At 42.6% G+C, this 16,495-nt stretch overlaps 1 protein-coding gene across 1 annotated transcript in view; it reads left to right on the plus strand.

Moving 5' to 3' along the window:
- LOC128685431 (irregular chiasm C-roughest protein-like) overlaps window positions 1-16,495 on the plus strand; it is a 399,092-nt gene that overhangs the window by 271,627 nt on the left and 110,970 nt on the right. The window contains exon 13 of the mRNA XM_070085947.1: window positions 10,846-10,953. Coding sequence (XP_069942048.1) covers window positions 10,846-10,953 — 108 coding nt within the window. The remainder of the gene's footprint in view (window positions 1-10,845; window positions 10,954-16,495) is intronic.

The following is a 16,495-nucleotide window of genomic DNA, read 5'->3' on the forward strand; positions in this document are numbered from 1 at the left end:
ATGGTATACAGTACCGACAAGATGAAGAATTAGACACATGTGCAACATCTAGGTATCTTTATTTGTAGACGTTTCATCGTGTCGGTATTATATACCATTTATGTACAACTTGACAGACACTGCAACATCAGAGGATATCTACACAAACTTCTTGCTTTCTACCAGTCCATTCCTTGGGTAGGACCTACTTCCACTGGGAAATCCCGCCTACCAGTGACAATGTCTTCGTCTGCTGCACGTCCTTCACCTGTCGCCGGTATATAAGCGCTAAGCTCCATGACTGTGCTTCAGTTCCTTCAAGACTACGGTCTTCGTCATCAATTCCAAAGCTGAGGGAATCATACCTCATCTTTTGCATATATTTCTTCATATTGTATTGATAAAGCCACTGGTTGGCGAAACATCTACAAATAAAGATACCCAGATGTTGCACATGTGTCTAATTCAAGCTTACGCTTGTCTACTTACCGGTTTCTATGCTGGATGATTCTTCTACGAGCGTTCCTCCACCTCCCATTAAAATCTTTTACTTGCCCTGATCAGGAATTAAACTGTGTAACGATCCTTGTTAGATTTCAATAATACTTGTAATAGCTTCAGTAAGACCATAAATCATTGTTACTCGTATGTTACTCTTTAACGACCCAGCGCTTCATGTTTGAGCAGAAAACAGATAAACAGCAGTAAGATACTACAACATTGGGGTAACGACAACAGTAATATACTTATTTCGTCTACCCCGTTGCCAGAGTACATACAGAGCAGCACTCAAGATATTTCATAAAATTGCACAATATAGGAAAATATACGGGTATATTACAACATACCAGGTATGCCAGGTATACCACATACCCCCATTATTGCCCCATAATAAACCTACAGGATATCTTTTCCCAGGTCGAGCGTAAGATAACCAGTGATTACATAATTTCTTTCATGCCAGTAAATTCAATTATAATTTTTCTCTTTATTCATTCCTTTATTTAACAGTCGTGCACCAAAATTTTATTTTGCGTTTTAATCTAATTGTGTTAACATTGACTTAATATAGTATAACCTTATCTTAGCATAGATTAAATTTCTTTTGACTTTTATACTATAAATCAAGTATATAAATTCCATAACGCTGAGTCAGAGTCAAGTAGACAATTCTGACTCAACCAACACAGCTTCTAAAAAAATTATTTCTAATTATTTTCTTATGCATTAATTATTAATTTTTAGAAAATTTATCTACAATTTACATTTCGCTTTTTTCAGAGAAACGAACTTGGTCACGTGTCTATAACAGAATCCAACTGATTTTAACTCAGTACTGTATAATATACCTAAACTTAATGAACTGTTCACTGCTTATCTTTAATGAGGTAAATTAATCAAGTAATGTGCAAACTACTTAGTGACAACCATCCTTGCTGACTTAGACAAGATGACAAGTTCTGTTGTAAACACTAGATGTGGTTTGTCGCTGCTGGATCCGAGGAAGGTATTCCTGTGTTGTATATTTCTTGGTTATCAGATGTCAGAGGCACTTGTCGATAAACACTTGACTTTTTTATAGAGAGAGAAAAGAAAGGAAGAGGAACAGAGAGAGAGAGAGAATGTGTGTGTGTGTGTGTGTGTGTGTGTGTGTGTGTGTGTGTGTGTGTGTGTGTGTGTGTGTGTGTGTGTGTGTGTGTGTGTGTGTGTGTGTACGTATGCACGTAAATATTTTTATCCTATATCTTGTAAGAGAAGGTACAGAGGTTGGTGGATGAATTTGGGAAGGTATATAAAAGAGGGAAATTAAAGGTGAAAATAGGAAAGAGCAAGGTGATAAGGATAACAAACAATTTAGGTAATGAATGATTGGTTATCAGAATGGAGGGAGGGAGTATGGAGGAAGTGAATGTGTTCATATATGTGGAAGTGAACTTGTCAGCAGATAGGTCTATGAAAGTCGAGGTGAACCATAGAAATGACGAGGGTAAACAGCTAGGTGGTGCACTGAGGGGTTGAAACAAAGGACATTATCCTTTAAGCAAAGAGGGGAATGTATGAGAGTATAGTGGTACCAACTTTCTTATATGGATGTGAAGCAACCATATAAGAAAGGAGAAAGCTGGAGGCAGTGGAGATGCCGTGTCTGAAGGCAATGAGTGGTGTGAATATTATGCAGAAATAAGTAGCTTGGAGACTAGGAAGAGGTTCGAGGTTTGTAAAAGTATTATTCAGAGGGCTGAGGAGGGGTTACTGAGGTGGTTCGGACAATTGGAGAGGCTGGAACGAGGTAGAATGACTTGAAGGGCTTATATACCTGTAGATGAAGGAAGGCAGAGTATGGGTTGTCCTAGGAAAGGATGAAGGGAGGGGGTAAAGGAGGTTTTGTGTGTTAGGGTCTTAACTTTCAGCAAGTGTGTATAAGCATGTTAGATAAAAGCGAGTGGAGGCAGATGGTTTTTATGACTTGACGTGCTGTTGGAGTGTGAGCAAAGTAACATTTATGAAGGGATTCAGACAAACCGGTTAGTCGGACCTGAGTCCTGGAGGTGAGAAGTGTTTGTGCTCTGAAAGATGGGTGGAGATATGTTGCAGTTGCTGAACTGTAGTGTCGTCACGCCTCTGGCAAGACAGTGATGAAGGGAATGATAATGAAAATGCTTCTTCTTTTCTCGGGTCACACTGTCTCGTTGGGAAACTGCCTATTTGTTAATACAAGAAAAATCATTAATTGTAAAATTCTATATTAGTATTATTCGTTTTACGAAATTGCTGAGTTGAAGAACTTATAGTATTAATTTACCTGTATTGAAATTTTTGTGTGCTTTATGTAGTGAATAATTGTGGGTTCATTGACGTGACTGACGCAGCTCTTCAAGCGATTTGCAAATTCCACATCTTCCTCCAGTCCACATCCTTATTCTCTGCCAGTTTACCCACTGCTACTAAACTGCCTTCTTCTTCCACTTATTCTCTGCCAGTTTACCCACTGCTACTAAACTGCCTTCTTCTTCCACTTATTCTCTGCCAGTTTACCCACTGCTACTAAACTGCCTTCTTCTTCCACTTATTCTCTGCCAGTTTACCCACTGCTACTAAACTGCCTTCTTCTTCCACTTATTCTCTGCCAGTTTACCCACTGCTACTAAACTGCCTTCTTCTTCCACTTATTCTCTGCCAGTTTACCCACTGCTACTAAACTGCCTTCTTCTTCCACTTATTCTCTGCCAGTTTACCCACTGCTACTAAACTGCCTTCTTCTTCCACTTATTCTCTGCCAGTTTACCCACTGCTACTAAACTGCCTTCTTCTTCCACTTATTCTCTGCCAGTTTACCCACTGCTACTGCTACTTATTCTCTGCCAGTTTACTACTGCTACTTCTTCTTCTTCACTTATTCTCTGCCAGTTTACCCACTGCTACTAAACTGCCTTCTTCTTCCACTTATTCTCTGCCAGTTTACCCACTGCTACTAAACTGCCTTCTTCTTCCACTTATTCTCTGCCAGTTTACCCACTGCTACTAAACTGCCTTCTTCTTCCACTTATTCTCTGCCAGTTTACCTACTGCTACTAAACTGCCTTCTTCTTCCACTTATTCTCTGCCAGTTTACCCACTGCTACTAAACTGTCTTCTTCTTCCACCTATTCTCTGCCAGTTTACCCACTGCTACTAAACTGTCTTCTTCTTCCACTTATTCTCTGTCAGTTTACCCACTGCTTCTAAACTGCCTTCTTCTTCCACTTATTCTCTGCCAGTTTACCCACTGAAACTAAACTGCCTTCTTCTTCCACTTATTCTCTGCCAGTTTACCCACTGCTTCTAAACTGCCTTCTTCTTCCACTTATTCTCTGCCAGTTTACCCACTGCTTCTAAACTGCCTTCTTCTTCCACCTATTCTCTGCCAGTTTACCCACTGCTACTAAACTGCCTTCTTCTTCCACTTATTCTCTGCAAGTTTACCCGTTGCTTCTAAACTGTCTTCTTCCACTTCCTTATTCTTCTGCTTCGTAACGCTCCCCTTATCTCACATAATTATCCTTTGTTTCATCACTCTCCTGCTTCATAACTTATCTCTTCTAGTATTTTTTTTTTGTTCTCGTGTTTCCTGATTAACAATTTTTCTTTCTTCTCTATTTCCTCATCTTCACTCCCACCCTCCTCTACTCAACCCTCATTTTTTCTCTCCTTCCTTACCCTCTCCCACATCCTCAGTCAACATCATCCATCTTCCTCACACATCCTCCTTGCATCCCTCACCACCCTTGCTCATTCCTCTTTACCCCTGGCTCAAACAGCTCCCCATTTCCCTCCACTGGGCACTTCCCCTCTGCCACTCTCCTGTTAACCCCCCTATCCCCCCATCCCTCCCCCTCTCCTTCGCCAGCAGCAACTTGATACAAGACACAATTCAGTTAGCTGAGATTCCTGCCTCCGCCGCCACAACACCTAATACATGCAAATGATGTTCCTGTGTTGTGGTGGTGGCTCCTGCTGCCCTTCTGGCCTCCTGCTGGGACCCTGCTTGGCTCCTGCTGGGACCCTGCTTGGCTCCTGCTGGGACCCTGCTTGGCTCCTGCTGCCCTTCTGGCCTCCTGCTGGGACCCTGCTTGGCTCCTGCTGGGACCCTGCTTGGCTCCTGCTGGGACCCTGCTTGGCCCCAGCTGGGACCCTGCTTGGCTCCTGCTGCCCTTCTGGCCTTAAGCTGGGACCCTGCTTGGCTCCTGTTGGGACCCTGCTTGGCCCCAGCTGGGACCCTGCTTGGCTCCTGCTGGGACCCTGCTTGGCTCCTGCTGGGACCCTGCTTGGCTCCTGCTGCCCTTCTGGCCTCCTGTTGGGACCCTGCTTGGCTCCTGCTGGGACCCTGCTTGGCTCCTGCTGCCCTTCTGGCCTCCTGCTGGGACCCTGCTTGACTCCTGCTGGGACCCTGCTTGGCTCCTGCTGGGACCCTGCTTGGTCCCAGCTGGGACCCTGCTTGGCTCCTGCTGGGACCCTGCTTGGCCCCAGCTGGGACCCTGTTTGGCTCCTGCTGGGACCCTGCTTGGCTCCTGCTGGGACCCTGCTTGGCTCCTGCTGGGACCCTGCTTGGCTCCTGCTGGGATCCTGCTTGGCTCCTGCTGCCCTTCTGGCCTCCTGCTGGGACCCTGCTTGGCTCCTGCTGGGACTCTGCTTGTCTCCTGCTGGGACCCTGCTTGGCTCCTGCTGGGACCCTGCTTGGCTCCTGCTGCCCTTCTGGCCTCCTGCTGGGACCCTGCTTGGCTCCTGCTGGGACCCTGCTTGGCTCCTGCTGGGACCCTGCTTGACTCCTGCTGGGACCCTGCTTGGCTCCTGTTGGGACCCTGCTTGGCTCCTGCTGGGACCCTGCTTGGCTCCTGCTGGGACCCTGCTTGGCTCCTGCTGGGACCCTGCTTGGCTCCTGCTGGGATCCTGCTTGGCTCCTGCTGCCCTTTTGGCCTCCTGCTGGGACCCTGCTTGGCTCCTGCTGGGACCCTGCTTGACCCCAGCTGGGACCCTGCTTGGCTCCTGCTGACTCTGCTTGGCTCCTGCTGCCCTTCTGGCTCCTGCTGCCATTCTGGACTTCTGCTGCCCTGCTTGGCTCCTGCTGGGACCCTACTAGGTTTCTGGGCTTCTCCTGGGCTCCTCTTGGGCTCCTGCTGCTCTGCTGGGCTCCTACTTCCCTTCTGGGCCCCTCCTGGGCCCCTCCTGGGCTTCTGGGCTCCGTCTTGCTCCTGCTGCCCTGCTGGGCTCCTGCTGGGCTGCTGGACTCCTGCTTGGCTCCTGCTGACTCTGCTTGGCTCCTGCTGCCCTTCTGGCTCCTGTTGCCATTCTGGACTTCTGCTGCCCTGCTTGGCTCCTGCTGGGACCCTACTAGGTTTCTGGGCTTCTCCTGGGCTCCTCTTGGGCTCCTGCTGCTCTGCTGGGCTCCTACTTCCCTACTGGGCCCCTCCTGGGCTTCTGGGCTCCGTCTTGCTCCTGCTGCCCTGCTGGGCTCCTGCTGGGCTGCTGGACTCCTGGTGGGCTCCAGCTGTCTTGCTGGACATCTACTGCACTACTGGACTCCTGCTGGATTTCAGATGCCCTGCTGGGGTCTTGGTGGGCTTCTGCTGAATTTCAGATGCCCTGCTGGGCTCTTGGTGGGCTCCTGCTGAATTTCAGATGCCCTGCTGGGCTCTTGCTAGGCTCCTTATTTCTTGCTGGACTCCTGCTTCCTTACTGGGCTTCTGCTGCTCTGCTGGGTTCCTGCTGCTCTGCTAGGCTTAAAACATACACTGCTGGAACAAATATGACACATGCAGTGCATCAGATTAGAGGGATAAATTACTAATAAATATTGCAACGTGTTTGTCAAAAATTACCTGATAAAAATGACATCCAGCTCTTCAGAACTGGAGAGTGAACCCAGGATACCACAAGTTTTAAGTCTCTGAACTGTAGTACTGAGTCGCTGGAATAGAAAAGTAGCCGCCCTAGTGATCCCTAGTTGTCCTGATGAGCCTTTTGCCTAGCTCCTTAAGTATTCTACATATTAATGCAACGTATTAGAACATGTTAGAACGTCGTGAGTTTTTACTTGCTTCCCAAGAGCCGGGCTAAAACAACATGGGTTCAGTCCACGGCTACATACATATATATATATATATATATATATATATTATATATATATATATATATATATATATATATATATATATATATATATATATATACATATATATATATATATATATATATATATATATATATATATATATATATATATATATATATGTATATATATATATATATATATATATATATATATATATATATATATATATATATATATATATAGATATATAGTAATGAAACCACGAAACAACTAGTATTGCAACATTTACCAAACTGCAGCCAGCCGGGATTAAATTCTGCAACACATGCTCCCGCCTCATGAGACAGAACAATGTTCACCGCGCCTTAACCACTAACTAGCGATCCTTCAAAGACAATGCACCCAGCAGAGCTAGCCTCGGATCATGAGCAACACCTAGCTCTGCTGAGTGCATGATCTTTGAAGGATCGATGGTGAGTGGTTAAAGCACTGTAAACATTGTTCTGTCTCTTGAGGCGGGAGAAGGTGTCGCAAGATCTAATCCCGGCTGGCTCCAGTTTGATATTTTTTAACACATCGGCCGTTTCCCACCAAGGCAGGGTGACCCAAAAATGAAGACACACTTTCATCATCATTCACTCTTTTACTGTCTTGCCAGAGGTGCACCTACACTACAAATATTAAACTGCAATATATCATCACCCCTCCTTCAGAGGGCAGGCAATGTGCTTCCCATCTCCAGGACTCAAGTCTAGATTGCCAGTTTCCCTGAATCCCTTCATAAATGTTACCGTGCTCACACTCCAACAGCACGTCTAGTCATAAACACCATTTGTCTCCACTCGCTACAAAACAAGCTTACTCATGCTTTCTGGAAGTCAAAGCCCCTTGCACACAAAACCTCCTTTACCCCCTCCCTCCAACCTATCCTAGGCTGACCCCTACCCCACCTTACTTCCACAAAAGATAGGCTCTCCAAGTCATCCTATTTTGTTCCATCCTCTCTAAATGTCCGATCCACCTCTGGATAAAGCTTTTAACAACCCCGCACCTCCTAATTTCCAAACTACGGATTCTCTTCATTATATTCACACCACACATTGCCCTCATACACGATACCTCCGCTGCCTCCAGCCTTCTCCTCGCTGAAACATTCACCACCCATGCTTCACATCGACATAAGAGCATTGGTATAAGTGTACTCTCATACTTCCATGGATAACGTTCTTTGTCTCCATAGACTCCTCAGTGCACCACTCACCTTTTTCCCTTCGTCAGTTCTATGATTCACCTCACCTTTCATAAACCCATCTCCTGACAAGTCTACTCCCAAATATCTGAATACATTAATTTCCTCCGTACTCCCTCTGATCTAATATCCAATCTTTCATTACCTAAATTTTTTGTTATCCTCATCACCTTACTCTTTCCTAAGTATGTATGTTCACTTTCAATTTTCTTCTTTTACACACCCTACCAAACTCATCAACGAACCTCTGCAGTTTCTCTTCAGAATCTCCCAAAAGCAAAGTGTCAACGGCGAAAGTAACTGTGACAAAGCCCACTTTGTGTTAGATTCTTTATCTTTTACTCCCACGTTTCTTGCCAACACCCGAGCAAACACTTCTCTTACAACCCCATCTATAAATAAACAGGGTGCCACAAAAACACTCCCTGATTTCAAACAGGTATAACATGTAACTTTATTGTAATAATCTATCGCAGTTAATACCTTCAGATGCAGAATTTCATGCAGTTTCATGTGGTATATGGTAGCATTAAAGGCACTCAATGTGCGCCCCTTTTGGTTGCTCGGCAAGCATCGATGTGATAGTCCAGTTCGGTCCAGACGCTCTACAGTATATCTGGTGTTATCAAGCGAAATGCTTCAATGATCGAAATTTTCAGCCCCTCCAGGGTTGCAGGTAGTAGTGTGGTACGTAAACTGTGCTCTTCACGTACCCCCAAAGAAAGAAATCAAAACTTTAGGTCCAGTGACCTCGCAGGCCACTTGCAGAAGCTATTTCTTTCAACACACCAGCCGTCTACCAGCCAAGCACAGTGACCTAAAAAAAAAAAAAACAAGTACAGACTTTCATCATTATGCATTCAATATTTCTCTTGGCAGAAGCATAATGACATCAGTTCTCGTGTCTCCCAGAACTGCAACATCTTCACCCGTCATTCAGGAACCAATATCCCAACTTAATAAAATCAACAAACTGACCTTCACAGCCTATTATTTATATATGGTCATCACTCATTTTTCTGGTCAATAATATTACAACGATTTTAGGGTACGTGTGAGGTGCTGATTCCGAATATGTCATCGGTTTTTCTTAAATGGCTTTATTTTTTGATAAATTTGGTATCCCACTGAAAAACATAAAACATGTGAAGATATATTGATCAAGCGGGACTAACTTATAAATCACATTGAAATTATTTTTTCGATCATGCAAAAGTTAATCATGTAATACATAATAGCACTTTATTTATATAATAACAGATTGACATAGTAAGATAATTCAGATACCACTAATTACTGCATATAAAAACGTTGTTTATACGATTTTCTTCTATGTTGGTCATCAGCATGGATTTGTTGAGTGAGCAACTGGAAGAGATACATATTCGTTGCCACTGTGAAATAAGATGCATTTCAAGTTTTTAATGGAGCTGTCTATTAACAGCTACCAATCTCCTGGTCCATAGTCAAGTCCCATTAGAAGTTAGAAGGATGTTACCGCAGTATACAAGTTCCTCATCTTTCTTCTCTTGTCCGATAAGCCGTTATTTGCACTCATCTAGATGGTAAAAGTTCAGATGCTTGCTTTGACAGACTGAGGTCACGTATCAAATCATTGAGTTCTTCTTGGGAGAACTGCTGGGGTGTTGAAATGCTTATTTTATACTCACTGCCACTGCTATCACCTTTGTTATGTCCTAAACGCTGAGTTTTTCAACATCTGACAATGGAAGGTCAGGCAGTGTTGTAAACTCTGGTATGGGAACATCTTTGCTGTGTGGCACAGTGATCCTTTCTGATTATCAGGATATTCCAACTTCACTTTCTTGTATCGATTGAAACCTTTCACATACATCACACAGAAATAACAATCGTCATGGTAGTTTTTCGGCTTTCTCCACACCGTATGCACACCAAAGTTTAAACTCTTCCTTTGCCTATTTTTCCACTGTCATAAGTATTCTACACAGGTTTTGCAAACCATATGGGGAGCCCAAGACTTGTCTTGTTCTCCAAGTGCCATTCCAAAATAAGCAAGATAACCTTGTTTTACAAGACTATGATGTTTATCTGTGCTTTTGCACAGAGTATGGGCCACAGATGCAGCAAAAGGCATCGGGGTTGTTTAAGTAGACTCTTCGCGAAGATCTCATGTTTATATGGAAAAAATAACAAAATAATAATTACAATATTGTCACGTGGTCGCTTTTGATACAACTCCTTTCGCTAAAATTCTAATATTAAAACTATATGTTTATACAGATTGTCACTACATATAAATATACACACTTTTGGCTAAGTTCCCTGTTAATTGAGGGTAGGTACGCAATATCTCACAAACTAGAGCCATCTAAAAAAACCTACTGACGTTTTCGAATTCAGCAACCCCAAAATACCCTTAATATTTAACCTTCAAATATCTTTGGAAACGAAAACAATTTTTTTTTGTTGACTAGCGATATACTACTCATCCATTCCTGAAAAGCACCAAAGATGAAAGTTAAGCTACAGCTCCTCTACTTCATGAGAAATTTTAGATACATCTGCAATGTCCTTGAGGTTGGTTGAGTTACGATGAAACAGGGTTATTCTCTATAAGGGTTACAATGTGGGGTTTACAGGTTTTGGGTATTGTGTGGTTTACATGTTATAAAATACTAATTATAGAGGGGGCCACTAGGACACCTAGCATGGCTAGGCATTTCGAGCAGACTTAGATTAATTCTTAACATTAAGTCCTTACAGACAACTCTTATTGGATATCTTAGTGAGAAGAAAAAGTTTAACATTGCATTTTATCAAACATTGCTAGATTTTGTCTCAAGTTATCACTTTACAGACTATCATGCATTTCTAGATGTTATCATATGGTACGTGTTCTTAGGCGCTTCCAGATACTATCATGTATTGGTAATGTCATCAAAAGTTATTGTATGTTGTCTGGTATTGTCAGATGATACCAAGCGACAGCAGGTAGCTCTTAATGCTAAACAATGGGCAGGAATTACAAATGAATGTGTTTTTACAGAGACGGTGCCAGTACTGTTGTTGGTGTGTGGTGTGTTGGCACTGGTGGTTGTGGCTGTCCTCGCTGCATCCCTCGTCCTTTGTAACAAGAGACACTCAACCATCAAGGGTGAGATACATAGTTATGTAGATAGATATATAGTTAGATATCTGTCTAAATAGATAGATTTATAAATGTAGAGATAGATATATACATGGATAGAGATAGAAATAATAAAGTACACCAAGTATTCTCTATTACACTACAACGTAGTAAAATTGTGCGACATTTTCGACTAACATGGTGCCACTTCTAGCGGAAAATTTGAAGCTCTACGAGCTGGACTGAGAAATTTTTCCCACCGTCTAGTAGGCTCGTGGGCAGCCTACCTGTTGGTCAGGTCACTGTCTTTGTGGGGAAACCTAGATTCCTTCCCTGCCTGCCCCGTCCCATCTCTCACTGGTCCATACATACATGTCTAATACGATTCTCAGACCTGTGTTTGTGATTAAATCAGTTGATTCCTGCCTACCAGTCAATACATTCAGTTTTCTTATCAATATGCCACTGACTTTTTTGGGATACAATAGGTAATTTACAATATGTATAATAATTGTACTTATATGTACCTTTACCTAAATAAAATTACTTACTGTGCTCAAATGTGGACTTGCTTGAGGCAATGTTTATATACAAATTGATAAGGCAGACACGAACTGCACCTGTCCATGAGAGGGACTCTCCCAGTGTTTATAAACCCTCTGCTTATCTTCCTTTGCATAATAAATGATAAAAATAATGTAAAGAGCCTGGATGTAATATGTATACAGTACCTACTTCATATATATTTGTACATCAGTATTGTAAATTAAATAAAGAAATAAATGTGACTTGACAGAAAGAAGTGGTTTGTTGGGTCTATATAAATTTAAATAATAAATTTAATTAATGTGTATTTGTGTAACTGACAAACATAATTGTGAAACTGCTGAGCCCAGAGGGGCAACAACCTATTTATTTGAGAGAAATTATGTGTATGAAATTTACAAGCACAGTCCCGAATTATTACACACGCATAATTTAGGGAGGACACAACTAAAACAGGCATAATACTTATTGATATTAGTTGCACCTCGGATATGGGTACGATTTTAAGGACACTGGGTAGCAACAGTATCCCTCCTTCCATACCCACCCACTCATCCCACAGTCACATAAACTGGACCTTTAAATAGTTACGAATTATTAAATTTAAACCAGAAACACTGGTAAATTATGTTTGTGGACTGTATAAGGATTATTAATGACATGCCTTTACTAATTAGTGATTTTTCCACAAATATACGCATTAATAGGGAAACATATATAGAGAATGTGCATAAATTACATATATGAATTTTATATTACATAATAAGCGCATTATTAAAAATATATAATTTTAATGAACACTTAACCAAATATTTCTTGGGTCTCACATCCTAACTCTTCCCTAGCAGACAGTTGTACTAATATTGGGCAATATAGCAGTCTACTGGAGAATTAAATGTGAAGCCTGTCCCAACTACTGGACCACTATGACACGGTTTTAAAAGCAGATGTAGTATACACAGACTATGCGAAAATTAGGAACACGGGGAAGATTCCCCTGAAGGCTGAGCCGAGAGACAACCATAACATAAGTAAGGCCTTCCTTCTCCTTAAGGCAACGGATTTCACGTTCATTAAGATAGACCTGGGTGAGTGTCATTGCAATTAAGACAAGTGGGGGAAGACTGCAATATATATCCGATGGCATAATCCGCAGCACCGCAGATCTGCAGTATTTAACTGGATGGCCGAAGCGTCAACACTTTCGACACTTTTGGGGTGTAAGGACCACTTCACGTTCCTCGTGGCTGTGTTCCGCAATATAAAATGTTATATTGTGGGACATCGCAATATAACCGTGATGTTACTGGGAAAGCACCTCCGCCTGCAAGCAAGCAGGACATATGTATCCACTTTGAGAATTGGAAGGTCCTGAAGGGCTAACTGTTCTAAAATATCGTCACCGCAAGACAGAAAATCACACTCTACAATGGTACATAGTAAAACCACTGTACCAGTGCAAGAATTGAGAGTAGTGTGCTTGTGAACTGTGATAAGGATGTTATCAACGGAAGTAAGATGGGAGAGATCATGAGTTTGGTTTGTATTCTGAACAGTAACGATGCACGCAACATTCTGAAGAGCATGAAAGGGTATATTTTGGTCAATGTGTCGTAAAAGAGCTTTACCGATACTGTGGTCTGAATAATAATCAGTTGGAGACGTTGATTGCAAGGAAAAGAATTTGGTCTACTATGTACTTGTAAACATGGTGCGTAAAGGAAGTGGGTGCCGTGTAAGTCGTTTCTGGGTGGAATGAGTAGAAATTGTAGGACTGTTTTCAGCAAAGGTTTGGAACGTTTAGGCATAGGACCGCGGGTGGCCCACGGCAGGTGGGTGATCCGAAAACCGCCACACTGTATGTGGGGAAGCTGGAAGCAATGTTAAAGACTTGCAAGGGGCAGAGGCCCTAAAATAAATGAGCGGAGCCTCAGCACCTGGAGCAGGTGACGAAACGTCACCAGCAGAAGGTGCAGGGGTGCGGGAAAAGTCTGGAGAATGGTCCAATAACGAAGCCAGGTCAGAATAGGATGCGGTAACAAAAAGGGGCCTGGGAGGAGGAGGGGGGCTCATGCAATGAAGACACCTTGATGGTGGCACTTGTTTCTCATTATTCTTTTAAGAAAAAAAAGAATGAAGTAAAGAAAAAAAAAGAAAGAGACAGTGGAGGGGCAGTTACTAGAAGGCATGAAAGGGATACTAGTTACTCCCTTCATCCAAGAAGGCCTCGAAACCGCCAGCAGCACAGATGCAGCGTGGATCCCCTGCCATACCCTACCCTTCACACCATTAAACCAGCACTCCGGGATAACAACCGCACATCCACTGAGCCACCTCGGTGCACAAAAGAGAGGGCGGTCGGACATCTCCCTTGGCTGCCTCCTCCCAGAACCAACAGGCAGCCTCTGAAGATACACCCGTCACCTGCAGGAAACTCTGCCCTACCTCGCGGAAATCCGGGAAGGGAGCAGGGCACCACCTGATGATCCAGACTCCACTGCAAACTACGCTACTCCCGAGGGACCCCACGGAGTGGAATGAGACCCAGCACACTTTCCCCTACCTAGAAACTGTAATGCTAAAGGGGAGGGCCCCAGAGGCTACAAATGTGATGGGGAAAAGGGAGGGTTGGGAAAGGGTAGGAAAGGGAAAAGGGTGTATGGAGAGGATGGGTTAGGAAAAGGAGGATTTGGGGTAATTACGTTCGGTCTGAGGAAGGAGATCATAAGGTCTAACTCCTCAGACCAAGAGCCTCTTCACCGCACAAACGAGCCCCCCTTGAAGAAGATTGCAGTGTAAGTAGGTAAATTAACCGTGGTCTTTCTCAGTTCTTCTTTGATCTTCTTAGATACGATTTCTTTTCTTAAAGCAGATGTTACCAGGATACCTCAGGGATATGTTTAAAAGGCAATATTCAAAATAAAGTTGCTAGTAAAGGCAAAGCAACTGATCAATAAACAAAGAGAGATAGTAGAGGGCAACGAGTGACTAGCTGCCTTAAGGTTTACTATACAAATAGTAGGAGACTAGGAACATAAGAACATAAGAAAGAAGTAACACTGTAACAGGCCTACTGACCCACGCGGAGCAGGTCCATGTCCCTTCCCCCCGGATTAGACCAATGACCCACCCCCCGGATTATCCCAATGACCCACCCAGTCTGGTCATCCCCACTCAAGGATGGAGCACTGCACCAGACCCAGCAGCAAAGCTAGTCAGGTCCAACTCACACTCACCCACACCCACTCATGTATTTATCTAACCTATTTTTAAAACTACACAACGTTTTAGCCTCAATAACTGTACTCGGGAGCTTGTTCCACTCATCCACAACTCTATTACCAAACCAGCGCTTTCCTATATCCTTCCTGAATCTGAATTTTTCCAACTTAAAACCATTGCTGCGAGCCCTGTCTTGGCTGAAAATTTTCAGCACACTATTTACATCCCCTTTATTTATTCCTGTTTTCCATTTATACACCTCGATCATATCCCCCCTAATTCTACGCCTTTCGAGAGAGTGCAGATTCAGGGCCCTCAGTCTTTCCTCATAGGGAAGATTTCTGATACATGGGATCATCTTTGTCATCCTCCTTTGTACGTTTTCCAGCGCATTTATATCCATTCTGTAATACGGTGACCAGAACTGAGCAGCATAGTCTAAATGAGGCCTAACCAAGGATATATAGAGTTGAAGAACAACCTGAGGACTTCTATTATTTATACTTCTAGATATGAAGACAAGAATTCTGTTAGCTTTATTGCGAACACTAATGCACTGTTGTCTTGGTTTTAGATTACTGCTAACCAGAACTCCTAAATCCTTTTCACAATCGGTAGTATTAAGATCTACATTATTTAGTTTATATGTGGCATGGTTATTTAACTGTCCAACATTTAGAGACAATTTAAATTGTTGCATTAAACAAGATGTTAGATTAGAAATATCAGACACAGAATCTGTTTGGCTGCAGTTTCTCAAAGGTCGTGAAAAATTAATTTTGGGTGTGATTTATAGGCCCCCAAACTTTGATAGGGAGTGCAGTAAGCTGTTATGGGACGAAATTCATAGGACGTCTGGATATGAAAATGTTGTGTTAATGGGAGATTTTAACTTTAGACAAATTGATTTGAACAATGTGACAGGAAATCTTGAGTCTAGTGACTTTCTTGATACAGTTCAGGATTGCTTTTTAAAACAGTTTGTGACAGAACCAACTAGATGAAACAACCTGCTTGATCTGGTTCTTGCCAACAAAGAATCACTAGTTAATAATCATGAGGTTAATGATGAGCTTGGGGAAAGCGATCACAAATCACTTAGTTTCAATATATTCAAGGAATTACCCAGATAACTGCAATCAAGTCGCTCTCCCAGATTTCTGTTTTGCTGACTTCATGGGACTGATAAATTACCTGGCTGAGCTAAATTGGGATGACCTAACTATGGGTCAGGTAGGAAGGGTTGGCTGCCAATATGACGTATTTTAGAGTATAGTGCTAGCTGCCCAGACGACTTTTGTCCCAAGTAAGGAAATTAGATCTAACAAAATTATCCCAAATGGATAAATAACAGATTAAAACATCTCATTGGTCAAAAGAGAGGCATATATAGGTGTATCAAAAGAGAGGATGGGCAGTTAAGAAATCAATATATTCAATTAAAGAGAGAAATGAAAAAGATAAATAAGAAAAGCAAAAAGAGATTATGAAGCTAAAGTCGCAAGGGATTCGAAGACAACCAAAAGGGTTCTTTCAGGTATACAGAAGTAAGATTAGGGACAAGATAGGCCCAATTAAGAGTAACTCAGGTCAGATCACTGACAGTGATAAGGAAATGTGTGAATTTTTCAGTGCCTACTTCCTTCCAGTTTTTACTCAGGAAGATACTAGCGAAATTCCAGAAAAAATAAATTATGTACAGCAGGACGATGATAAACTATGCACGATTAGGGTAACTAGTGACATGGTTCTCAGACACTTAGAGAAATTAAAACCAAACAAATCCCCAGGCCCTGATGAA

This window comes from Cherax quadricarinatus, chromosome 1 (assembly GCF_038502225.1).
Source record: "Cherax quadricarinatus isolate ZL_2023a chromosome 1, ASM3850222v1, whole genome shotgun sequence".
NCBI classification, from domain to species: domain Eukaryota; kingdom Metazoa; phylum Arthropoda; class Malacostraca; order Decapoda; family Parastacidae; genus Cherax; species Cherax quadricarinatus.